Source organism: Sinocyclocheilus grahami, unplaced genomic scaffold (assembly GCF_001515645.1).
Source record: "Sinocyclocheilus grahami isolate Dianchi unplaced genomic scaffold, SAMN03320097.WGS_v1.1 scaffold86.1, whole genome shotgun sequence".
Lineage (NCBI taxonomy): Eukaryota > Metazoa > Chordata > Actinopteri > Cypriniformes > Cyprinidae > Sinocyclocheilus > Sinocyclocheilus grahami.
In genome coordinates this window covers 865557-892475 of record NW_015505265.1, presented here as the reverse complement: position 1 = coordinate 892475, position 26919 = coordinate 865557, and the positions used below count along the sequence as shown (strand labels likewise).

Below are 26919 nucleotides of genomic sequence, written 5' to 3'. Positions count from 1 at the left end.
TAATAAAAGTACGGCTTGCTCTGTATTTTGATCAAGCGGCAACCGCCCGCTCTCTCTCATGAAGCCAACACGGAAGTGACTTAAACTGCAATTCATCAACTGGCCGCTAGAGGCTGGCTGCAAAAGGGAGTCAATCCCATAGACTCCCCATGTTAAAATGCCCAAATTTACAGAAGAAACAAACATGTTTACAGCCTGGTTCAAAAAATTATTTTGGTCTTTAAAGCTATTTTGCCCTTCATGACAACTGTGAGGGGGGTGATTTTTTTTATAAGGCAAGGCAAGTTTATTTATATAGCACATTTCATACACAATGGTAATTCAAAGTGCTTTACATAAAATAAATGAATTTTTTTTTTTTAATTATCACAACAATAAAACAAGGAATTTAAAACGTTGAAAATGATTTAAAAATTGATTTAAGAGGTTTAAAATGAATTTAAAACAGTTAAGAATAGAAAATGATGATACATAAAATATAGTGCAATCAGTTTAGATATTGCACAGTGCTCATTCAGTAAGCTCATAAATGCACAGCTAAACAGATGAGTTTTGAGTCTGCATTTAAATATGTTTTAGCACATCTGATCTCTTCTGGAAGCTGATTCCAACTGCGGGCGGCATAATCACTAAAAACGGACTCCCCTTGTTTTGTGTGAACCCTTGGTATTTATAACTCATCCCTTTAAATTATCTTAAGCCTTAAAGTTCTGCATAATTAAGGGCGTGGCCACTTGAGTGACAGGTGGATTGTCGCTGCTGACACCAAGTACTGCTCACTGCAGAGCCAAATGACCTCCAGCTCCCCCTCTCTGGATGTCCAGCTCCACCTCTGTGTGAACTAATGGGTGGAGTTATGTTTAGCGATAGGGTTAGGGGTAGGGTTAGGGAGTGGTTGGGTGTCTAGCTCCACCCATTACATCCAGCGAGGGGGAGCTAGAGCTCCAGCTCCTCCCATTTGGCTCTGCAGCGAGCACCCTCTCGCTGACATTGCCGGTCGAGCTAGGTGGGCGTGGCTTCAGCAACCAGCTTCCGCCTTTTTGCCCATTTTCGATTATTTGGGAGCGGCGTGCGGTGGCCCGCTCCGCCCACTTTGAGCTTCAAAAACACTCTTCAGAAAACTACGGGTGACGTCACAGACACTACGTCCATGTTTTTATACAGTCTATGATTTCGACATCGTTTTTAATGTTTGTTATGTCGAAATAGGAAACAGCATACAAAATATACAATTTAAATAGTTGACAAATAAATAAAATATTAAGTGCATAAATAAATAATACAAATATTTTTTCATACATACAGTTAGCCTATATAAACAAAACATAGGCTATTTGTTTATTTATTTACTTATAAATAACATAGGCTAACAGTGATGTGAACAGTAAACATCAGTTAGCAAGCTAAATACTTTTTAAGCTCGTTTGTTATTCTTTGTATTCATTCACTTTGTGTTCTGTCTCGTTGTGTTCGGCTCATTGGAAAAGGCGTTGGAAACTGTGCTGCTGAACCAACAGAGTGCAGAGCGCCCTTTGATAGAGAGACTCGTTTGCTCTCACCAGGCTTTGAACATGTATGAATTGTGATGAGGCACAGCTAAACTGCAAAACAAAAAATTCACTCCTGAGAATAATAAGCATATTTAATAACACGTATTAACAAATTAATTTTACCCCGTAATGCAAAACAGATCATAGAAAATAATTAAATAAAAATTGACTAATAAACCAACTGAGCAACGCCTTTCTTTATTATGAAAATAATAATCTCCCCTCAGTTATAGTTGGGTATTTTTGATTATAAATTTGACAGTGTTAAATATATCCTTTTATGTACGTCACCTATATGTATGTATATATTTATTTTAATCACCAAATAATAAACCCATTTGGCAACACCTTCCTTTAATATTAAAATAATAATCTCCCCTCAGGTATTTTCGATTATAATGTTGACAGTGTTAAAGGGTTAGTTCACCCAAAAATGAAAATTAGCCTGTGTTTTGCTCACCCTCAACGCATCCTAGGTGTATGTGACTTTCTTCTTTCAGACGAATCCATTCGGAGTTATATAAAAAATTGTCCTGACCCCTCCAAGCCTTTCAGTGGGGGTAAGCGGGTGTTGGTTGTCAACAGTTCAGAAGACGTGAAATAAAGTGCGTGCATCTGTAATAAAATGTCCCTCACATGGCTCCGGGGGGCGAATAAAGGCCTCCTGTTGTGAGTCCATGCATTTTTGTAAGATATATCCATAAAATATCCATATTTCAAATGTAATAAACACTTTTTTCTCACTTCCGCTGACTGTCATACGCGGAAGCCGTGCCGGCAGATGACGTAAGATGTCGACGTTGCGTGATAAGTGACGAAAGCGGAGACAAAACAAAACAAAACGCCATTCACGAATTAGAAGCACAAAACGAGGATTTGCAAAGAAGAATGTCTTACCCCGTAATGCAAAACAGATCATAGAAAATAATTAAATAAAAATTGACTAATAAACCAACTGAGCAACGCCTTTCTTTATTATGAAAATAATAATCTCCCCTCAGTTATAGTTGGGTATTTTTGATTATAAATTTGACAGTGTTAAATATATCCTTTTATGTACGTCACCTATATGTATGTATATATTTATTTTAATCACCAAATAATAAACCCATTTGGCAACACCTTCCTTTAATATTAAAATAATAATCTCCCCTCAGGTATTTTCGATTATAATGTTGACAGTGTTAAAGGGTTAGTTCACCCAAAAATGAAAATTAGCCTGTGTTTTGCTCACCCTCAACGCATCCTAGGTGTATGTGACTTTCTTCTTTCAGACGAATCCATTCGGAGTTATATAAAAAATTGTCCTGACCCCTCCAAGCCTTTCAGTGGGGGTAAGCGGGTGTTGGTTGTCAACAGTTCAGAAGACGTGAAATAAAGTGCGTGCATCTGTAATAAAATGTCCCTCACATGGCTCCGGGGGGCGAATAAAGGCCTCCTGTTGTGAGTCCATGCATTTTTGTAAGATATATCCATAAAATATCCATATTTCAAATGTAATAAACACTTTTTTCTCACTTCCGCTGACTGTCATACGCGGAAGCCGTGCCGGCAGATGACGTAAGATGTCGACGTTGCGTGATAAGTGACGAAAGCGGAGACAAAACAAAACAAAACGCCATTCACGAATTAGAAGCACAAAACGAGGATTTGCAAAGAAGAATGTCGGAGGATTTCGGTATAAGCCAAGAGGAGACTGGTTTTTCTTTGCTCCTGCATTTCTCAAAGGCGCGCGCACGACGCATACGTCTTACGTCATCCGCTTGAACGTCTTCCGCATACCACAGTCAGCGGAAGTGAGAAAAATTGTTTATTAGCGTATTGACCCGAATATAAGACGATGTTTTTTTCTTGGAAATACATCTGAAAAAACGCGGTCGTCTTATATTCAGGGTCTAGACTTTGACATGTCAATAATACACCCACAACAATAGGTGGCGGCAAATACGCATAAACCGAGTGTGCCGTGAAGTGCGTAATGTAAAGCGTGTTGTAAAGATCTCGAGTAAAAACTAAAGAAAAGCTTACAGCTGCATGAGTCCTGACTGTCACGTTAGCCTGATGGCACCAAACTCCCTTTGTGATTTTAAAACGTAAGACAGTACCCAGATTTGAAGACTACAGTAAGATTGAACTTCTACTGTTAATAAGATTTTGGTAGGCTACTGTTAGATGGATAGCCTAAATGTCCTAATTCAGATGGGCTACCCGTTTTTTTTTTGTTTTTTTTTTAGTGGTATATCAAAAAGGGTATATTTTTTAAACGTGATTGTTGGTACATTTGACCAGTTTTTACCATACTTTCAAAACAAAAATTAAACTAGGAAAAATATGCAATATGAAAATAACTGAAGACAAAATGTGTTTTACTGAGAAAAAACAAGATTTGGGTTTTAAAAAGCCTTTTTCCAAAAGGTACGTCTGGAAAAAGGAGGGTCGTCTTATAATCAGGGTCGTCTTATATTCGGGCCAATACGGTACGTTTGAAATATGGATATTTATCTTACAAAAATGCATGGATTTGCTACAGGAGGCCTCTATTCGCCCCCCGGAGCCATGTGAGGGACGTTTTATTACGAATGCACGCACTTTATTTCACGTCTTCTGAACTGTTGGCAACCAACACCCGCTTACCCCCACTGAAAGGCTTGGAGGGGTCAGGACAATTTTTAATCTAACTCCGAATGGATTCGTCTGAAAGAAAGTCACATACACCTAGGATGCTTTGAGGGTGAGTAAAACACAGGGGAATTTTCACTTTTGGGTGAACTAACCCTTTAAATCTATACTTTATTTATTTGTCACCAAATAATAAACCCATTTGGCAACGAATTACCATAATAGTCTCCCCTCAGATATTTTCGACTTTAAAGTTGACAGTGCTAAATATAACCTTTTATGTATGTATGTATTTTAATCACCAGATAATAAACCCATTTGGCAACGCCTTTAATATGAAAACAGCAATCTCCCATCAGTTGCAGTCTGATGCTTTCGATTATAAAGACGGCGGTGCTAATCATATCCATTTATTATTAATATAATTCCTGTTTATTTATTTATTTTCATCACCACATGCAGTGATGGACCCCTGACTCTCTCATAGCTCGTTTAACTGCACGGTCATTCCCAGTGACGGAAAAATGCTAGGTTCTAGATTCTTCGTCCTTATCTGGGACGCCGCGCCAATCGAACGGCTGGTTGGCGTCCAGTAGCCAATCAGAACCGTCCGTGGGCGGGGTTTGGCTGATTTCCAGTCTCTTGACAAATGCGCAGGGTTACCCATATTGCCGGTTGACAATATCAGTGGAGGCTGCAAGAATGCAGTAGAAGCGTTCTCTGCCAGGATTAGAGAGGAAGAATTATCTATAAAAAGCCCGATTTACATAATAGCGAGTAATTCTTCTAGCGCACACACTGTAGAATAGGGGGTGTTGTGTTCTCACCCAGCGGCACTGTTAAAACTGGACCGGAGGTGTCAAGAATCAAGAAATAAGGACTGAACATGTCTGTGGTGGGAATTGATGTGGGTTTCCAGAACTGTTACATCGCGGTTGCCAGGAGCGGCGGCATTGAAACCATTGCAAATGAATACAGTGACAGATGCACTCCGTAAGTATAGCATTGCCATCCCTGTAAAAGGATGCTGTGTGTGTTGTTACGCAACGTTTGCTGTTGCCTAGCTGGCCGTGTTCCCGACCCAGTGCATTTTGCTCCTGCGACTTTGTCCGAAAGATGCTAAGCCTCCGCGCATCTCCATTTTGCATGAAATTCACCGAGTGCTATCAGTTTAACCGCTGTACGAGTCTTGTCAGTGTTTGCTACGCCCTGAAACGCGTCTGAGAGGAACGCTAAAGTAGGCTGTTTTGTGTTTTTATTTACCCAATTAGCTTATTATCACGAGGACGCAGAAGTCCCTATTTGATAATGTGAGCAAGAGACACGCACGGTGTAGTTCCCACCGGTCTTTCACACATCCAGTCGCTTGTGAAATGGATTAGAATGACTGTTTTGGCTTTTCACAAGTGCACGCGAACGGTTTAATCTGACACCCTTCATGGGGGGAGTCCACGAGACTGCGACCGCGGGGTCGTGCAGGTTGTTCGGTCGACAAATCCACACTCTCTCGTTTGGGCGCGGCAGCACATACAATCCAAATGAAATGCTGTAAAACTAGATATTTTGTTGGAAATGTTTCACAGACTCGGTTTTGGACAGTTGATCCGAAAGGAAATCACAATTGAGCTGTTGTAGGGGGTCACTGCGGGGCTTACTCGAATCGAATTCTGTTGTTAGCGCATCCTCAGTTTCTCCTGCAGCACCAGGTACAGATGACACTGATCCTTGAAATATAATGGGACAGAACACGTCCCACAACTTCACCTGCCGTCGGTTTTAATATAGCAACATTTGCACTGAAATTAATCAGAGATGATGACTAGAATGGTCTTTACACAAATGTAGCTTTCATTTGATTTTTTTTAGAATGTGATCGAAATTATGACATTGTATGACGACTAAAAACCATTAGTCTTCACGCCATAACTTCATGTCAGTTAATATATGGAATAAAAATATTATAAAAAATTTGTTTCTAGGCTATATCCAGAGAGAAAAATGATCTTTTATGTTCCACAGAACAAAGAAAGTCGGTACAGTTTTGAAAAGACCAGGGTGATTAAATGGTGACAGAATTATCTTTTCTTTTTTTTGGGGGTGAGTTATCTTTTAAGGCAGGGCTGTCCAAACTCGATCCTGGAGGGCCGGTGTCCTGCAGAGTTTAGCTCCAACTTGCCTAAACACACCTGACTGGAAGTTTCTACGCCTAGTAAGAGCTTGATTAGCTGGTTCAGGTGTGTTTAATTAGGGTTGGAGCTAAACTCTGCAGGACACCGGCCCTCCAGGACCCAGTTTGGACAGCCCTGTTTTAAGGTCTTCTTTATGCATTTGACCTGTTATGAGTTAAACAAGTCCACAATTGTAAAGGAAATGTTTGGGATTTTTTGAAAATCTATATATCTATCTATGAAACATTTTCTCTCTGGTAGTGACAATCCAATAGATGGGTCTGAAAATGAGTTTGAAACATCCTGTAATCTCATTCTATGCATTCTATTAAAGTGAATTAATATTTCACACAATATTGTATCTGATGTTGACATATTGATTGCTACTATAGAAATCACACATTTTGTGAAAAAATGGAAGAAGTATGAGGTTGAATCTCAAACATAGATTGAACACGTTGAACAGCTTAATCAGTTGGTAGCCTGTTTAATTCTACTAATAATTTTCACTGTCATAATTCTAGTGGTTATGAAAAGCAGAAGTCACCTTATAAGAAATTATATTGAAGGCCTCTAGTTGCTAGCACTCTTGATATGCCTTTTCAAATCTCAAAGGCTTATTTCACACCATAACATGGTATGCGACTCAGAAAAGACTTGTGATGAGCACTAGTGAAGACGCTGTCCAAGGTGCTGATCTATACAGTAGTGGTTATGAAAAGCAGAAGTCACCTTATAAGAAATTATATTGAAGGCCTCTAGTTGCTAGCAGTCTTGATATGCTTTTTTCATATCTCAAAGGCTTATTTCACACCATAACATGGTATGCGACTCAGAAAAGACTTGTGATGAGCACTAGTGAAGACGCTGTCCAAGGTGCTGATCCATACCCTGCACATCCATGTTCTATAATGCATCAGTTTGGAAATAAAATATGGAGGGTGTCGTCACAATGTATGGTACATTTATGAACATGTCATCTTTTCCAACAGAGCATGCATTTCTCTGGCCTCTAAAAATCGGACCATTGGAAATGCTGCTAAAAGTCAGGTACGGAAGGCTGTTCATTTCATGCTTTCTAATTTATTAACATTTGAAATGTTTGCTAATTATGAAATTAGGTGGGATATTAACCAATAAACATGCCCCCTACAGATCATAACTAACTTTAAGAACACGGTTCACGGCTTTAAGAAGTTTCACGGTCGAGCGTTCAATGACCAATTTGTTCAAGGGGAAAAATCCAAGTTGCCTTACAGCCTTCACAAACTGGACAATGGCAGCGCTGGAATAAAGGTGATATACTGTGTTTTGCCATCACTTTGAAAATTGTTTTGCTATTGTAGATCACCGTGCCAAAATGTAAGTTGCTTTGGACAAAAACATGCAAAACATGAATAGTTGTGTGCATATTAAATGATTCAGGAATCCAGTGTTCTCAAGAACATTGCAAAAAGCAATAGTGTGAAACTTCTAGAATGTTAAGAGATTGTCTTACATTTGCATGGCCACAGGTACGTTATCTGAATGAGGACAAGGTGTTTACCATCGAGCAGATGACTGCCATGTTGCTCACCAAGCTGAAAGAAACGTCTGAGCACGCCTTGAAGAAGCCTGTGGTGGACTGTGTGATATCTGTGAGTGCTTCTAAATCATTGAACCTAGCATATTTCCAGTAGTACTCTTGACATGGCTGTCATCTCTTTGACATCTTTGGCTTTTCTCCAGGTCCCTAGCTTCTTTACGGATGTAGAAAGGAGATCTCTGATGGATGCAACTCAGATTGCTGGGCTGAACTGCTTGAGGCTAATTAATGACACAACAGCAGGTCAGCAAAATGAAGCTGTTGATTTTGTATTTTTATGTTGTCATTATCTAACTAAACAGACAAAGATAACCTAAAAATGGTAGCATCCAAATTAACTGCTTTTATAAAAAATATAATTTAACATCCATGAGTCAACCTAAATACACTGATTTATACCAAGAGAACTAATGTTTATGCATTAAATCAGGTAGAAATAGCTCTTTAAAGGGATAGTTCGCCCAAAAATGAAAATTTGCTGTTAATTTACATGTAGGTGACTTTTTTCTTTAGTAGAAAGAAGATTTTTAGCTGAAACTATGGTCCTTGGTGATTCTTAAATGCAAGTCAATGGCTACCATCACGTGAGAGTCAAAAAAATAAAATAAAATCATATACAGGAAACTAATTAATACCTGCGGCTTGTGACAATATATTAAGGTCTTATGAAGCAAAATGATCAGTCTGTTCAAGAACATTATTTTCAACATAATTACTTGAAATCCAAAGCCTCAGATGTCCGGTTTGTGAAAAAAAATATTCTTTTGAACTGGTTCTAGTTGAACCAGTTCACCAAATCAGACAGAACCTTCTGAAAGCAGCATAGATCTACAAGTTACTCAATCAAAGCTCACTTTCGGATGTTTTCCAACAGTCACTGTGACTCAAAAGGAGCCAAAATAATATGGTCCTATGATGCCGGTTTTTGCCAACTCATTCAGTGCTTCAGTTCCTCCAACAGTAACAGAACTGAGGAAACAGTTCAGACTTGGGCCAAAGATGAGCTGCTTATACGAGCATGCATTAACCGAGAGCTTAAATATAAAAATAAAAGTTTTCATGGTTTCTCATGGTTTATGTAAAAAGGTGAGCTGAGGGTGAGTAAATGAACAGCAAACGTTAATTTTTGGGTGAACTATCCCTTTAGGGTAACAAATGCGAGGTACCACTTTTTACAGTTTGCATGTTGTTGAAAAACTAACTACACAAATCAAAATTTTAACTACATAAAACAGGCTGCATGCCTATTATGCAGATTTACTGTAAAAGTTGATTTGCATATTGTACATGTGTTAGAGATTTCAACATGATATTAACTCTTAATGACTAAATAAAATGAATACACATTATATATAATATGAATACATACTCTCTCTCTCTCTCTCTCTCTCTCTCTCTCGTCATTGCTGTCATGACAATAATTAGCCCTTCTTAGGTTGCCAATCCCCTTATCTAGCTGAATGTGTGAGGGTGTTGCGGAAGCAAAATGAATGTGTGATGACTGACAAAAACATGATTCATGAATCAAGTGATTACAATTTCCTTCCCTTGTGTAATGATGTTTTCTTAGTCATTTTCAACATCTTTGACATAGTAACTGTTTGCAGTAATACTGCTGTTGGCTAGTGTTCCCTGTTGGGTAACTAAACAGTTGTTTATGTAATGCACAAGTGGTTTTAATAACTGTGTAGAGTGTTTTTTACTTCTAACTTCTCCTTCAGCCATTTCATGGCAACAATTTCAAGTAGGATATTAGCTACTACAGAAAATAAGTCATCATAAATAGGCTATTTAATGTTCATAGTAACTCAGTAGTTCAGGAATGCGGGAAGTAGGGGTGCTGAGGAGGCTGCAGCACTCCCTGTTTTCACATGGTTGCAAATGCAATGCCAAGTTTGTTCATTTAAATTTATTCAGTTTTAGCATTTATTAATTTATTTGTAATGATCTCTGAAATGTAAATTGTAAGTGGGCTATAATAAACCCATGTTTATCTTTATAAACATGATTAATTTTACTTGTGATGTTTTCTATATGGGATGATTAGCCTAATCCTCATGAACACGTGACGCTGGCGCGTGGTATCAGACATGAACTGTACAGAATGCGAACAAGATTAACTTTAATACAAAGAGATAATGGCGCAAAAGCGAATTTCAGATTTTTTTAAATGCCCATCCCAGCAAAAACTTTCCAAAATCGGCATCCAAACAACACCAGCCCCAGCACGAGCACTGACGTAAGTGAAGCAGCCCCCCCCCTTCACCCAACACGGACACACACAGCACCCCCAACCGAAAACATCTTCCCGCGCCCCTGCAGTAGTTTGAAACCAGCCAAAGTTAGTAAGGAATAATGTATCAGCTGGTTATTATCATAAAAAAGGAAAAAATTATCATAAAAAGGAAAAAATAATAATTGTGGCCACAAATTCTTAATCAAAGAATCACGTTGCGCCCAAGTAGACCATGTTCCAGTAGAGAAGTCAGAAAACCAAGACGGATGCGTCCATTGTTAGCAACAATGTTACCAGTTGATTAAAAATACATAAAAAGTGGTATTTTGCACAGATAATGTCATAGTATCATGTCCACAAATAGAGGTTGGATAGTACTGTGTGTGCACCACTGAGTTTATTGAGACACCGCCTAACATAAGTGTTAAATAAACAATATATTACTACTGTTTCTCTTCTGTTGATGCACTGAACAGACATATTCGATTCTGAAGTTGGAGTTGTTGTGATTCCTCCAAGATTCCGAGTCGGAACTTTTGGCTTGGGAGCGTGTTCCATTTAAAAAGTTCCTACTGGAATTTTATTTTTTGCTATTCTTGTTGCAGTGGCCTTGGCCTACGGTATCTATAAACAGGACTTGCCAAACCCAGAGGAGAAACCCCGTAATGTTGTGTTTGTTGACATTGGGCACTCATCTTATCAAGTCTCCATAGCTTCCTTTAACAAGGGAAAATTGAAGGTCTGTGTTATTCATATCTTTTTATGGGATATATTTACTTCAAAGAATTATGTTTAATCCTTCACAAAGCTGTTATCAAAGGTATTATCTTTCTTTCAGGTGTTGGCTACAGCATTTGACCCATATTTGGGCGGACACAACTTTGATGAAATGCTTGTGGAATATTTCTGCGAAGACTTTAAAAACCGTTTCAAACTCAATGTTAAAGACAACCCAAGAGCTCTTCTAAGGCTCTATCAGGAGTGTGAGAAACTGAAGAAACTCATGAGTGCAAACTCTTCTGATCTCCCTCTCAACATCGAGTGCTTCATGAATGACATTGATGTCCATGGGAAAATGAACAGGTAATTCAATTATATTTTAAAGTTTTGCCACAAAATTAGCATAGAGTTTAGATTACTGAAGTACTTTTACCTCAGCGTTCACATAACCTCTTTTGTAAATACTAGAAATGTTATTGGCTGTTGTAAGTAGGTGCAAAGTGTTGGGAAATGAAACATATGCAAATGAAAAATTTCAGGCTTAATAGAAAATAGTTGGATTGATGGTTTGAGCAGAAACATGTCATTCTGATTGGACACAGGCCTCAGTTTGAAGAGATGTGTGCTCATCTCTTGATGAGAGTGGAGGCGCCGTTGAAATCGGTCATGGAACAATCAAGTAAGCAGCAGCCGATGGCCCAGTTCACCAATGAATCAGTCACCACAAATGTACAATTTAAATCCATTGCTAATTTGCATTCGTCCTGGTACAGAGCTTAGCAGAGACGAGATCTATGCCACTGAGGTGGTGGGCGGAGCCACCAGAATCCCGGCCATAAAGGAGAGAATCTCAAAGTTCTTCGGTAAAGACATCAGCACCACACTGAACGCAGACGAGGCTGTAGCACGTGGATGTGCGTTACAGGTAAGACGGACTCTTAAAGGTGACATATCGTGAAAATCTGACTTTTTCAGTGTTTAAGTGCTTTAATCGGGTCCCTAATGCATCCACCAACCCAGAAAACGTGAAAAAGAACAACCCAGTAATTTGTTTTTGGTAAGTCTTTCTCTGCAAACTTGTGAAAAAACGAGTCGCACAGATCCCCCCCCCCCGTGATGTAGAAAGGGGATCTTATTATAATATTACCGCCCCTTAATCTGCAAGTTTCCACCCACTGCGCCGCCATTGGGTTTTCACAAGCAACAACGGCGTACGAGTTTTAACGCCATGGTGAACGTTCGAGCAAAGCATCATGCACAGTTGAGTTGTTGCATGCATGTTGCATGTTGGCTGCACAGATGATTACAGAACACCATTTGTGACCCTGGACCACAAAACCAGTCATAAGGGTCAATTTTATGAAATTGAGGTTTATACCTCATCTCAAAGCAGCTTTTCATTGATGTATGGTTTGTTACGGTAGGACAATATTTGGCCGAGAAAAATATTGAAGATTGAAAATCTGGAATCTGAGAGTGCAAAAGAAATAAAAAAATTGAGAAAATCGCCTTTAAAGTTGTCCAAATGAAGTTCTTAGCAATGCATATTACTAATCAAAAATTAAGTTTTGATATATTTATAGTAGGAAATTTACAAAATATCTTTATGGAACATGATTTTTACTTAATGTCCTAATGATTTTTGGCATAAAAGAAAAATCAATAATTTTGACCCATACAATGTATTTTTGGCTACTGCTACAAATATACCCCAGCGACTTAAGACTTGTTTTGTGGTCCAGGGTCACATTTAGAGTCCAAGCCTTATTGATTTATTTACTGTATATTACGCTGCTGCCATACAGATCTAATATAAACATGCAATTTCTTTCCCAGGTGTTTACCTTCACAGACATAACTGACAGTTTTTGTTACTCGTGTGTGTTTTTAACATTAACTTGTGTGTATTTGACAGTTTAAGCGCAATAAGACATGAAAGAGAACTCACATTCCGTGTGACAGCCGCTTTCTGTGTGCGGGCTTCAGATGTGTGCTAAGGGTTAGTTCACCCAGAAATGAAAATTCTGTCATTAATTACTCACCCTCATGTCGTTCCAAACCCGCAAGACCTTCGTTCATCTTCGGAACACATAAGATATTTTTTATAAAATCGGAGGGTCATCAGGGTCAGAGAGCTCTCAGATTTGATCATAAATATCTTAATTTGTGTTCCACAGATGAACAAAGGTCTTACGGGTCTGGAATGACATGAGGGTGAGTAATTAATGACAGAATTTTCACTTTTGGGTGAACTAAACCTTTAAAACGCATGATAGACATGATAAAACCAAACAGATGTTTTTTAGCAGCGTATCTGAGGAAGGAGCTGTAAAGGCACAGCGCTATTCTGGAAAAGGGGGCGGGGAGCAGCAGTTCATTTGCATTTAAAGAGACGCATGAAAACAGTGTTCTGCTTCCACTCAAAATAGGCATTTTTCAAAATAATATAATAAATGATCTGTGGGGTATTTTGAGCTGAAATTTCACAGACACATTCTGGGGACAACCTGAGACTTATGTTACATATTGTTAAAAGGGGCATAATAGGTCTCCTTTAAAGACATAAAATTCATAAAGCCCTATTAAAAAAGACCATAATGTGAACAAATCCATCAATAGGACTTAAAATGGCCTTGATAACAGGCATTATAGATATCAGCACAGAAACAGCAGAGGTGTGAGAGTGTGATACAGAACAGTTGAACAATACTTGTGCCAGTTCCCTGGGGAGTCTGAGGATTCTGTGGGAGAGGTGTAGAAACAAGATGAAATCTGTGTGATGCATGCATGGAATACCATGCAACGCTGTCTCTGATTCCGTACACTAATACCCTATTTAGTGTAGGACAGCTTATGTAACTGCTTTTGCTTGTATATCATAAATGTTTATTTTTTTGTGTGTATGTGTGTGTGTGTGTGTGGTAAGTGTGCAATCCTGTCTCCAGCCTTCAAAGTCCGAGAGTTCTCCATTACAGACGCAGTTCCCTTCCCGATTACTCTTCGCTGGAAGTCTCCGACAGATGAAAGTGTCGGGTAAGAGCCTTCACATTTAAACCCTTATACTGTCTGAATCCAGTGCAGGTATCTGCATTAAGTATATTGTGTCCCAATAATTCTCTTTACAATGTGATTATTTGTTGTGCTCACTAAGTTCAGGCTTTGAACAAACCACCAACCTCAAGAATCAGCAAATAACTCGTTTCAATGAATGATGCATCCAATCATGCGGCTTAGTGCGGAGAGGTGTGATATTACATTTCTTGGCAATCACAATTTGATTTGCACCTGGTGGGCCATAAAAAGACTTACATGGCAGAAGGGACCCAAGCCATCTAGGCATGAGAAAATAATACAGACCAACAGGCAAGCACCTAGCAACCAACCATATCATCCTAGCAAATGCATAGTAATGTTCTGAAAACCACTGGAAAGCAGCCATGTACAGTAGCAATGAAACAATTCAGCAGTGTGGCAGCATTACTTACATTTTATTCAGGAAATTAAAAATATATAGTGTATTTATTTGCATAGCTGGGGTAATTTATATCTTATATTATATAAATCTTAACAATAAATGCATCCATCTATTAACCTATTTTTAATAGCAAGCGTCACATGCCTAATTTTGTGGGATGTGTTTTTGACATGAACTGTCAACTCTACAAATATGCTAGATTATAAAGCTTTTTTTTTTTTTTGCAGTGATATGTATTATGTACACTGAAAAAATAGTAACCTAAAAATGTAAGTAAAAAAAAAAAATCATCACTGAATCATCACTTTTGCATCACTGAATTAATACATTAATTTATACCATCAAAATGTATTCTTATGGGTCAAATCAGGCGAAGTGATTCCAATAATATTTCAAGCAATTAAAAACCATCATGACGAACAGTGCGCATCTGAAGTGTCTCTGCAGGAAATAATGTATTATTTATCGGCTTTAATATATCGGCAAAATGTTCTTATCGGTTCGATGGCGATAACATTCAAATTAACATTTATCGGCCGATACCGATATGGTGGCCAATATATCGTGCATCCCTACTACTAACAATTAAAATAGAAATGAAACAAATAAGGAAAAAAGGAAATGATTGGTACATCATTTTTGTTTGCTAATTGCTGCAACTGTTGCACACGTGAGTGACAGGTTGCTTGTGGGTGATATTGAAACTTGTCTGATTAAAGATTATGAGGGCACATGAATTATTAAAAAAATGAAAAATGATTGATCATAAATATTCCACAAAAGAAATACAAACTGTTATTTTTGATTTCATTGTGACTCTAAGAATGAAAACCTTTCTTGTCTTCAGGGAATGTGAGGTGTACAGTAAGAACCATGCAGCACCTTTCTCCAAAGCCATCACCTTCCACAAGAAGGAACCTTTTGACCTGGAAGCATTCTATAGTTCTCCACATGAGCTGCCCTATCCGGATAGCAGAATAGGTGTGTATTATTGTGTGGCATCTTCAGTATCATGTTGATTACATTCTGTAATGGCATTCTTAAACCAGACTTTATTTAAACTTCTATAGGAATCAGTATGGAATGACTGACTTTGAGTTTTAGTCAGCTCTAGCCTAATTTACGACCAAAATGAGAACTAATCACTCTGGTGCGAAGCCCAGGGGACCCTTAAATAGTCGTTCATGGCCTCATTTGATTAAGAATGCCCTCAGCATTGTGACCCATTGTGTCCGAGCACCTGTTATATCTTTAACACACTAACTGAAGTGGGTTAGGGTCAGGCCTAATCTCAGGGGAGTGTCACAGAGGTGTCAAAATACACCTACCAGCCAGGTAATTAGGACTGAGACATGACGTCCCCAAAGCTCTAATTCCCTCCACATCATACACCCTCTTCATACTGAGTGTAATGTATGTCAGTGTGTGAGGGCCTAATACACTCCCCATATGGCAGGGTCAGAAATGAACTTTTCCTTTATGGGGCAATATTTTCCCCAAAACTATTTCCGGTTTTGAAGGTGTTTGTTTGTTTAGGAAATACCTGTAAAGTAACACATTTTTTTTCTTCTATAAAACATTTAATACAAATTTCTGTAAAGGTTTTTGCACTTTATTTATATTAGGATATTTTAAACTTTTCCTTTATGGGGCAATATTTTCCCCAAAACTATTTCCGGTTTTGAAGGTGTTTGTTTGTTTAGGAAATACCTGTAAAGTAACACATTTTTTTTCTTCTATAAAACATTTAATACAAATTTCTGTAAAGGGTTTTGCACTTTATTTAAATTAGGATATTTTACTTAAAGGAGACATATCATGAAAATCAGACTTTTCCAGGTTTTAAGTGCTATAATCAGGTTCCCGGTGCATCTACCAACCAAGGAATCGTGAAAAAGATTAACCCAGTAACTTTGTTTTGGTAAGCCTTTTTCTGCAAGTGTCTGAGAAGACGAGCGCGTCTGATTTCGCTCCCTTGGTGACGTGACAAAGGGATCTCATTACAATATTACCGCCCCTTAATCTGTAAGTTTCCACCCATGGCGCCATCATTTGATTTCGCAAGCGACAACGGTGTACTAGTTCTAATGATATGGCGAAAGTTTGAGCAAAACTTGCTAACTGTTCTGTCTTTGTCTGCACAGACGAACACAGAACACTATTTAGATTTAAAATAAACGATTTATTTCCCAGCAGTTTACCTTCACAGACATAACCGACTGTTTTTGTAACTCATGTGTGTTTTTAACGTAAACTTGTGTGTGAATGAGAACTTCGTTTAGTACTCACATGCTGTGACAGCTGCTTTCTGTGCGTGTGCTTCGGATGTGTGCTCTCAGAGAACCGTATATCAGAAGTTTAAGCTCCTATGGTTTAAAACGCATGATTTCAGCGCGATAAACATGATAATCAGAACCATAACAGATGTTTTTAGCAGGTCCGAGCTGTAATGGCGCAGCTCTATTCTGGAAAAGGGGGCGGGGAGCAGCAGCTCATTTGCATTTAAAGAGACAGGCCCGAAAAACAGCATGTTTCTGCTTCCACTCAAAATAGTAATATAATGATATAATAAATGAGTATTTTGAGCTGAAACTTCACAGACACATTCTGGGGACCCCTAAGACTTATATTACATATTGTAAAAAGGGGCATAATATGTCTCCTTTAATTTTACATGTTTTGTTTGGCCATTTTGTATGACTTATATTATTTAGTTATTATTATCGCCATTATTTTTGTAATTCTATATACATTTCTATGTAATTTAAGAAAAATACGCTATAAATAATACAGTGTTTTTCTGTATAAAAAATGAGAATTACTGTAATGTGTTGATAATACTTAAATAACAGCCAAATTGTTTATTTTATAGATATTGTTAGTAATTTTTACAGAGTTTTGCGTACAATTTAAAGTGAAGGAAAACTACTTATTTTCTGTATAAATAGTATTTTTTTTGACACTTTTCATTCATTTTCACATTTCACTTTAATCACGACCATTTTAATAGATTTAGTTTAATTGTGCAGGGACAATTTTTCCAATTTGGGGGGCATTTTTGTTCATTTTGGTGGCATTTTTGCATGTGGATCGATTGAAAGAAAGTGCTAAAAGTATTACTGTCTGATTCTGATTCTGATTAGCATGCTTTTCATCTTGCGGTCAGGCCGCTTCACCATACAGAATGTCATGCCGCAGCTTGATGGGGACAGTTCAAAGGTCAAGGTGAAAGTGCGTGTGAACATGCACGGCATCTTCAGCGTGTCCAGTGCCTCTCTGATAGAGAAGCAGAAAGGAGAGGCAGAGGATGTGCAGATGGACACAGAACCGACTGTACAGAATGAGGGCAGGCCTGAGGAACAGGTAGGAGACACTGATTGGCAAAATGTATTCATTCTTTAGATAAAGAAGTTTAATTTAAAATGAATCTAATTCTGATTTTGTGGAATTTTGCCATTCCATTGACGATGAGACTGTCAAGAGAAATATTTGAATGATTAGTTCAACCAAAAATGCTAATTTTGTCATCATTTTTCTCATCTTCTTGTTGTTCCAAACCTGAATGACTTTCTTTGATTCTTGAAACACGAGTAGATACACAGGCACAGCATTGGGGTTCTAACCAGAAGAGTGTTTTTGCTCTTTGTCACTAAATTAAGCTCACTGCGCTTGGCACTGAAAATGACACCTCTGTCCTAGAAGAGGAGGACTGTCATTCTTGCGTTAGGGGTTACTTTAATTAGCTTCCTTGGGTTCTGACATGCCATCAACAGCTGTCATTTGGCAAAGCAGTTTTTAAATTAGGCCAAAATCTAAAATATCTTAATATGCTGGAAGGTAAGTTTCTGGTCGGGTACAATTAGAACATCAATCAATCAGTACATATACTGTGCACTGTATTAAAGTAATGCAAGATGTATGCATGTATGCATCATTTATATTTGTCTAAAAAGTAGTTTCAAGCATTTGGATTGTTTTTATGAGAAGCCTAAAATCAATGTTCCCAAATAACAGATTGTGTATATATTTAGAAAAAAATCTAATACACTACCATTTAAAATATTGGTTGGTATTGATTTTTAATGTTTTTGAAAGCACCTTAGACTCATCAAGGTTGCATTTTTTTTTTATCAAAAAGACCGTAAAAACAGTAATATTGAGAAATATTATTACAATTTAAAATAACTGTATAGATAATTTTATAAAACTGTATAAATCTAATTTATTCCTGTGACGGCAAAGCTGAATTATTATTTATATAATGTTATTGTTATTGTTGTAGAAATAATTCTAATTATATAAACATTATTATCAATGTTATTATCAATATTTTTAGGTAAAACTGAAATGTACAGCATTTATTTGAAATCTTTTGCAGCATTATAAATGTCCTTACTGTCACTTTTGATCAATTTAATTCATCCTTGTGGAATAAATAAGAATTAGAAATGAGAAAAAGTACTAATTTCAAAAACCTACTGAAAGTAAATGTATCAAACACTAGTAAATGTATCAGTATGTAGTATTCAAGTATGCAATACAATACATATTATTGCACAAGGCTACACAACCTAATAATACATGAAGCCAAGGTAAAGATGTTTTAAAGCAGAATACCTCAGAATACCTTATTTGTTTGTTTTGGGAATGCGACAGAAGGATGCCTGTATCGCAGCGATCTCTATGGCTCTCAGCCCTAGCTGTTCAATAGTCCTCGTTTATGAAGAATATTCAAAACAAGCAAATATATTCAGCACTGTGAGCTTTTAAAAATGAATTTTGTGGACAGTGAAGCTGCAGGATCAGATCACTCATGCTGTGTTTACACTTTTGTTAATAGAATAAAATGCAGGTGGACCAGGAAGGCCAAGGAGAACAACCCTCTGAAGAGGAAAAGATGAATAACTCTGGTAGTAAGGTACAATTTACCTTGAAAATATATGCAAATAAATTCTCACATGCTGTTTATTGCTATCTATCTATCTATCTATCTGTCTATCTGTCTGTCTGTCTGTCTGTGTCTGTCTATCTGCGTGTTTCTTGATAATTGTGTATATTATCTTTTAAATTTTCTTATTTTCTTAAAGGATGGTGATAAACAAGATCAAGGTGCAAGCAGTAGCAAAGCCAAGTCAAAAGTGAAGAGTGTTGATCTCCCCATTTTGGCCAACACCACCCGACAGCTGGATCGAGATGTGCTCAACAACTTTGTTGAATATGAAGTAAGTCATAATTCACTTTCAGTCTGCCTCAGTTCCCTGGAGAACATGTGGAGTGTTGCGGTTTATTTAACTCAGCTCAAAGCTGCTCTCTTTTACCACCCAGTGCATTTTTGATTCTCATCTCAAATTGGTGCCCCATTTTCTGCACTTTAGGCTGAATTCATTTTGTTTATATGTACTCACTATATCTGTCTCTTGGTAGCTACTGTTTATAACACTTGCCAGCTGAACCAACTGTATCTTGTACTGTGCGTGTTGCTAAACTCATATGAGGGATTTAGCGTTTGCCCTAAATATCCATGACAGAGCTAAATTCAGACCTCAGGGAAAAGATATTAGTAGATCATTTCGCCAGTGAAGCGACAGCACTGCTCTAGGCATTAGAGTCATGTCCTACACTTACTAATTCATCCTTTAGCTTTAAAAAAAACAAATGCTGTGTAATCTCACACGTTAAAACTCTTTAATCAAGGCTGAATTTTGGCATTACAGCATTATGCTATTGTATTTTTGTTAGTCAACAAAAAATCATGAATTGACAAAATTTCTTAATACTGTACGCTCTTGGTCTTTTTGTGCACAATTCATCTGTGCTTGTGATTCCAAAGCAGAAAATGTTTGTCTTTGTCATTTTTATTAAAAACTACATTTGTCTAATGTCACCTAGTCCAAAACTGACAGATATTGATAAGGTTTCATAACATATTGCATATACACATTTGTAATTATGAAATTGCAATTTAGAACATTTAAAATGTATTGACTTTAAATGTAATATTGAATAACACTACAGTTAAATTATAATTAAAGTATTATTATAACAAAGTCCACTTTCTAAAAATGTTCTCAAGACAGATAGTGATGAAAGTGTAATCTCATAAGTGCAGTTTTTAAAAAATACACTTTTAAGATTTGAAGTACACTACAAATGCACATTCAGTACAGTTGAGCACAGTTATTTTTCATAAGGGTATGTTTGATGTCTCATTTATAATCTGAATAAGGTTATAGCTTATTGTAATTTTGCTTGTATAAGCTAAATACTGAGTAATATTAGTTAAAAAATGTACTTACTGTAGAGTTAGGATTAGGGTTTGATTTAGTGTTAGTTACATGTAATTATGCATAATTAACTGTTAATACTATACTACATGTAATATGCAACAAGGACACTGTATAAATCTAGTGTGACCCTGGATAGTTATAGTGTGTGAGAATTTTTGTGACTTAATAGGGTGAAAAGCTACAATGATCCAGTTTGTAAATATATATTCACTGCATTCTCTCTTCCAGAAAACAATGATCATACAGGACAAGCTGGAGAAGGAGAGAAACGATGCTAAAAATGCTGTGGAGGAGTATGTTTACGACCTGCGAGACAAACTGTGTGGCATCTATGAGAGATATGTCACTGAAGATGTGAGCACATAATCTCTTTGTTATGTGGAGCTGTTGTTCAAGACACTAGGGAGCTTATGCTTTGTTTTCTGTATAATCTATCCCAGTTCTGCAGTTCACAAAGTCTCAAATCATTTTATACCTGGAACAGAACATTATAAATTCTCAGCTACCAAAATGAAGCTCAGATAAGACTTACTATGTATGTGTGTTGCTGTTCTTCCTTTGCAGGAAAGTAACCGACTCACCATAATGCTTGAGGACACAGAGAACTGGCTGTATGAAGAAGGAGAAGACCAGGAGAAAGAAATCTATCAGGACAAACTGTCTGAACTCAAAGTAGGTGCTTTAGTGTTGGGGTCATGCATATTTATTACAGTTGTGACATTTTGCACTATTATACATTGTTATATTATTATTTTATTTTTCTCTCTGCATGATTTATCTCATTTATTAATTCTGTGATTCAGTTACATCTCTGGAGCTTAAAAAACTACATTTTTAATTGCAAGTGAATATGCACTTGTATCTTGAAAGTATATCTTCAAAAACAGAGTTAGTTCACCCAAAAATGAAAATTCTGTCATTAATTACTCACCCTCATGTCGTTCTGAACCCGTAAGACCTTCATTCATCTTCGTAACACAAATTAAGATATTTTTGATGAATTCTGAGAGCTCTTTGACCCTCCCATAGACAGCAATGTAATTACCACGATCAAGGTCCAGAAACATAGCAAGGAGATCGGTAAAATAATCCATGTGACATCAGGGGTTCAACTGTAATTTTACGAAGCATTTAAGAATACTTTTTGTATGCAAAGAAAACAAAAATAACGACTTTATTCAACAATTCGTCTCCTCACCGTCACCCTGGCGCAATTTTGAATAAAGTCGTTATTTTTGTTTTCTTTGCGTACAAAAAGTATTCTCGTAGCTTCGTAAAATTACGGTGGAGCCCCTGATGTCACATGGATTATTTTTACGATCTCCTTGCTACGTTTCTGGACGCTGATCGTGTAAGGACCCTTGCTGTCTATGGGAGGGCCAGAATCTTCATTTTTGGGTGAACTAACCCTTTAAGTATATTCCCTTAAAGGCACAATATGTAAGATTTTTTTATTAAAATATCCAAAAATCACTAGAACAGTGTTGTATATTTTGCTGACTTACATTATCCCAAATGTTTCGAAGAATGTTTAAATCCAGAGAAATAAGCAATTTTAACTAGTGACACGGACCGTGTCCATAGTGTCATTGTGTCGCCTGCCAATGACGTCATAACCCCTCGATTTCCGGTTTTGTTTTGTAGAAAACATGGAAACACCAAAGACGCTTTAATATGTAATGCGTTTTATTAGACCGGTGATGACCGCACAGAGTAGCATAATAACAGAACTTTCAAATGTATCTAGTATGATAAAACAGCGCTGCTTTACCCCACATACGCACGACCGGAAGGAGCGGAAGCGGTCGACTGTGGCGTAATAAAAGCTCCGCTGCTTTCGAGCCATGTGTCACGCTCATTCAGCGGTCTCGTTTCGCTTCGACGGCTTTCAGCCTCACCCTGCTTCATTCTACTACGTTAATGAATCATTAGCTCATCATGAACATGATTTCTGCCCGAGTCCCGTCGGATTGTATCGGCTGTGGGGATGAAGACCACAACTCCCATGATTCCACACTCCGTCACCATCATCAAACTACGCCTTTGTCTCTGTTTATTTTGAATATGCGCCCTCTAGTGGCGAAAATGACTTATTGTGCCTTTAAATTACACTAGTCTTAAAAAAAGTAGTCTGTAATAGGGCTGCACGATTATGGCAAAAATCACAATTGTTGATTATTCAAAACATCATTCATTCAATATAAATTGTGATAATCATATTTAATCACAATTTATATTGAATGAATGATGTTTTGAATAGTTGTATACCATTGATTGATGTCCGCTATACATTGCTTTGGTTTCTTTTTTAACTAAAAAAAGTAAAAATATGCATTGACAATGGACAGTTACGTAATTGTGTCATCTGTAATTGTAATTACGATGAGAAATTCGATTAATTGTGCGGCCCTAGTCTGTAACAAGTTCACTTTTTTAAAAGTATGCTGAAGTTTTGGGTCAGTTCGTCAAATGAAAAACTCATTTGCATGAAATATGTGTTACAGCAGGATGTTGTCTTTGTCTTTTGTAGAAGTTTGGTGAGCCTATTGAAGAGCGGTACAGAGAGCATGAGGGTCGACCCAGAGCGTTCGATGAGCTAGGCAAGAAAATTCAGCTTTTTATGAAGGCGGTGGACGTGTATAAACAGAAGGTAAGCTGTAATGCTTAGTGGCACAGTGGATACAAATGTAGCTTTTTGATATTGTATAGTTCTGTTAATAGAAAATTATTCAGAAATCTTTTGTTTTTGCAACTAGAAAGCACAGTTCTTGCCTGTTGTGTTTGTATAAGCCTTGGAGCGATGTGCAACCTCCTTTTTTATAGACATTATTTTGTTTTATTTGGGATTACTCCTTTGCACAGATCTACTGGCCTAATTACTTTGATAACTTACACTTTTTTCACCATCTACAAGTTATTTAATGTACCTTTGTATGTGCCTTTGTATCAGTTTCTTTGGTCATTTATGTTGTTATTACAAGGTGACATCTTTGTCAGATTAATTGTGTTTGTAACAGCAATATTTAGCATTGTTTAGATTGGCTTATTTATTCTTAAGAACATTTTACATTAATTACAATTGATCATATTCGTCTTAATGATCGTCATCAATATTGATGCACTTAAAGATAATATAATGCTTAGCACTGAAAATGATTTTACTGAAATGAATGGGAGCTGTGCTGTGGTCATGTCTGCCGTTTGACCAGCAGGACGAGCGCTTCCAGCACTTGAGCGCTGAGGAGATGAATGTTGTTGAGAAGAGTGTGAGTGAAGCTTTAGGCTGGATGAATGCAAAGATGAACGCCCAGAGCAAACTCACAGTCGCTCAAGACCCAGCAGTCCAAGTAGCAGAGATCATTCAGAAGATTCAGGTTTGTGCACTTTTACAGTAAAAATACAGTCAAGCTGCACGTCACAATTACATTTTGCCCTGTCATTAGAATGATCACACCAGTTTTTTTTTATAAATAATGGATAAGAGTGGATCCCACAAAATCATGTCCAAGCGTCATTTAAAAAAAAAGGACATTATGTTTTGCATAAAGAAAAATATATTATTTTCATGACAGGTAGTCACTTTGCATGCAAAAATTCTTTATTGTTATGTCTTTTTTGTCATTGTTCTGAATCATGACAAAAAGTGTAATATGATTTTATTTAAAAATTGCATAAATACTTAAAACAATAAATTAATTTAAATATTTACAGTATATATTTCATGAGATATTTGACATTATGGTAATGAAAATATGTGGGGTACTTTTACTTTATTTTTCTAATATGTGTAAATAGTTTTGCATTAAAGTAATGTGTATATATATATATATTTTTTTTCATTTTAATGAAAATTTGTGGGGAAAATTTTATTTTTACTTTGTTTAAATTTGCATAAATAAAAGGCAGCAAAACAAATACAACCTTGATGTATAAATTCTCAAAACGAAACTAAAGTTAAGTTTTCAAATTCAATTTTATAGTATCCTTTAAATATCAGTATATAAGTAAGACTTTTATTTTGACAGACTCTGTCTAGTTATATGTTGTAGTATAATTAAATTAAATATTTGTTGTATATATTTTGCATTAAAGTAGTGGGAATTCGATTGTTTTTTTACATTATGATACATGACAATTTGTGGGGAAAATATGCTTAATTATTTTGAAATGTGGTTACAATTTTGAGATTAGTTTTTAACGACGCAAACTACAATTTATTTATTTATTTTTGATGTGGTGCAAAATATGATCTCAATGTGTTACTGTCAGGTTGTGTCTGGTTCTTTTGTAAAGAATCCTCATATTGTGGTACTGGCTGACAACACTCCCAACCTACTGCATCATTTAATAAAAAGTCATTTATATAAACATTAATCCATCTGTTTTGTGTTGGAATGCAGGAATTAGAGGATGTTTGCAATCCTGTCCTCAATCGACCCAAACCCAGAACTGAGGAGCCCGTAGAAGAGGGAGACCAAAACAACGGGGCACATAACGGTCCCGCAGCACAGCAAGGTGCCGACAGCAAAGGCAATCAGCAGACGAAGCCTCCGTCTGGAGAGATGGAGGTGGACTGAGCTCTTCCACACTCAACCAACCATCTGATTCTGCTGCCATTCTCACTTAAGCCACTATTTACTTACACCGAACCGATAGCTGGAACCATTCTCTTTGTGTCCACCACTCAGTTGGCTGTATTTGTGCATCTGTTTGTTGAAGTCTGCTCCTCTGTTGGTTTTCTCTTGTACCTATTAAGGGACCGGATCAGGCTGTCCTTCGAATGTTACTGCTGTATTGGAAACGCAGTCCGGGATTGGACGACCACGGTAGGATCATATAGAATAGATGTAGTTGAATAGCTGAAACGATGCTGCCGCTCTTAACAAAAAGCTATCTCTAGAACAATGTGATGCATTCTGGGAGACCCAAAGGCATTCTTGAGGTGAATCATATCACTTGGTAACTTGTTATGGGAACATGAATCAAAATACTGTTAGATCAGTCGATAAGATTGAGGGAAAACTAGCAAATATGTATGCAATACATATAAATATATGGTTTATATTTGTATTTGATATATACATTTCCAAAGGATGTGTTGTCTAGAGCCTGTAAATATTATTTTAGTGATTTGAATTGATGGGTGCTTAGATATAGGTACACTCCTGTTGTTGACATTGCAATTCAATTGCTTTCAGCTCCGTAGTGTCATATGAAAGTAGAATGTTCTGAGCCGGTCATTCCCTTTTTTCCCCAGTTTTCATGCAGTCCCATATCAAGTCTTGAGGTTTGATGATCACAAATAATAAAACATGCCTTTATGACTGAATGTGTTTGTTGCCATCTAAATGATTGTGCCAGTGCCAGGAATTTCACATGTAATTCTATAGTCACAAAATCTAAACAAGAACAGGAGGGTTTGTAGAAGCGTTAGAAGCACTTACAGGACTTTTATTTATTTAAATTTGATATATTTTGTAAATATGGTGCAATTTTTCATATAAATACATTACATTAATTTAAGTAATCAATAAGTCACAAACAATTTTTAAATTGATGCGCCACAATAATTTAACACAAGGTTTCCCAAACTGGGATTACTGCAGTAGAACTGGAGGGGGTTCTGAGTTCATGTAAAGCTAATATTAATTCATAAAAATGTCAAATAAATGCTTATACATACATACATCATTTTACATAATCAAAATAAAGCACTTACTAAAAAGGCTTAAATATTTTGTTTTAACTGCGAGTCATGTGACCTTTTAACTGACTTCAAAGAGCCATGAATGTGTGAGCATGAATATGTGTGTGTTGTTACAGTAAATCATTGAAATATGAGTATATTTGTAGCAATAGCCGATATATTGTATGGGTCAAAATTGTCAATTTTTTTTTATGCCAAAAATCATTAGGATATTAAGTAAAGATCATGTTCCATGAAGATATTTTGTACATTTCCTACCGTAAATAAATAAAAACGTAATTTTTGATTAGTAATATGCATGGCTAAGAACTTATTTGGACAACTTTTAATTAAGGCGATTTTCTCAGTATTTAGATTTTTTTTTGCACCCTCAGATTCCAGATTTTCAAATAGTTGTATCTTGGCCAAATATTGTCATGTCCTAACAAAGCTTATTTAGTCATCTTTCAGATGATGTATAAATCTCAATAATAATAAAAAAAATGGACCCTTGTGACTGGTTTTGTGGTGCAGGGTCACATATGTAATTTGTCTCATAGGTAAATCGGCTGATAAAAAGGCTTGTGAATCCC

The 26919-nt window shown here is 36.9% G+C and overlaps 1 protein-coding gene across 2 annotated transcripts; it reads left to right on the top strand.

The window, feature by feature from the left end:
- Positions 1–4840: 4840 nt before the first annotated feature.
- LOC107586823 (heat shock 70 kDa protein 4L-like) lies at positions 4841–25969 on the top strand. Of its 2 annotated transcripts, none has more exons than XM_016274362.1 (19): positions 4841–5162; positions 7330–7387; positions 7493–7633; positions 7852–7974; positions 8066–8165; positions 10764–10897; positions 10997–11241; positions 11481–11557; positions 11652–11803; positions 13805–13911; positions 15201–15334; positions 17520–17716; positions 19194–19271; positions 19441–19575; positions 20869–20994; positions 21205–21312; positions 23171–23290; positions 23853–24014; positions 25041–25969. In XM_016274362.1, the coding sequence occupies exons 1-19, from the start codon at positions 5056–5058 to the stop codon at positions 25215–25217; spliced, it is 2481 nt and encodes an 826-aa protein (XP_016129848.1). In that variant the 5' UTR covers positions 4841–5055; the 3' UTR covers positions 25218–25969. The 2 variants fall into 2 exon arrangements, with proteins under 2 accessions (XP_016129848.1, XP_016129847.1); XM_016274361.1 differs by having other exon boundaries at positions 23850–24014.
- The last annotated feature ends 950 nt before the right edge of the window (positions 25970–26919 follow it).

What these genes read in the sequence shown, in the direction of transcription:
- LOC107586823 (XM_016274361.1), top strand. Translation starts at nt 5,056, where the DNA reads ATGTCTGTGGTGGGAATTGATGTGGGTTTCCAGAACTGTTACATCGCG. An exon ending in TACAGTGACAGATGCACTCC is followed by an intron (nt 5,163 to 7,329) that starts GTAAGTATAGCA and finishes CTTTTCCAACAG; the next exon opens with AGCATGCATTTCTCTGGCCT. An exon ending in ACAACTTTGTTGAATATGAA is followed by an intron (nt 19,576 to 20,868) that starts GTAAGTCATAAT and finishes TCTCTCTTCCAG; the next exon opens with AAAACAATGATCATACAGGA.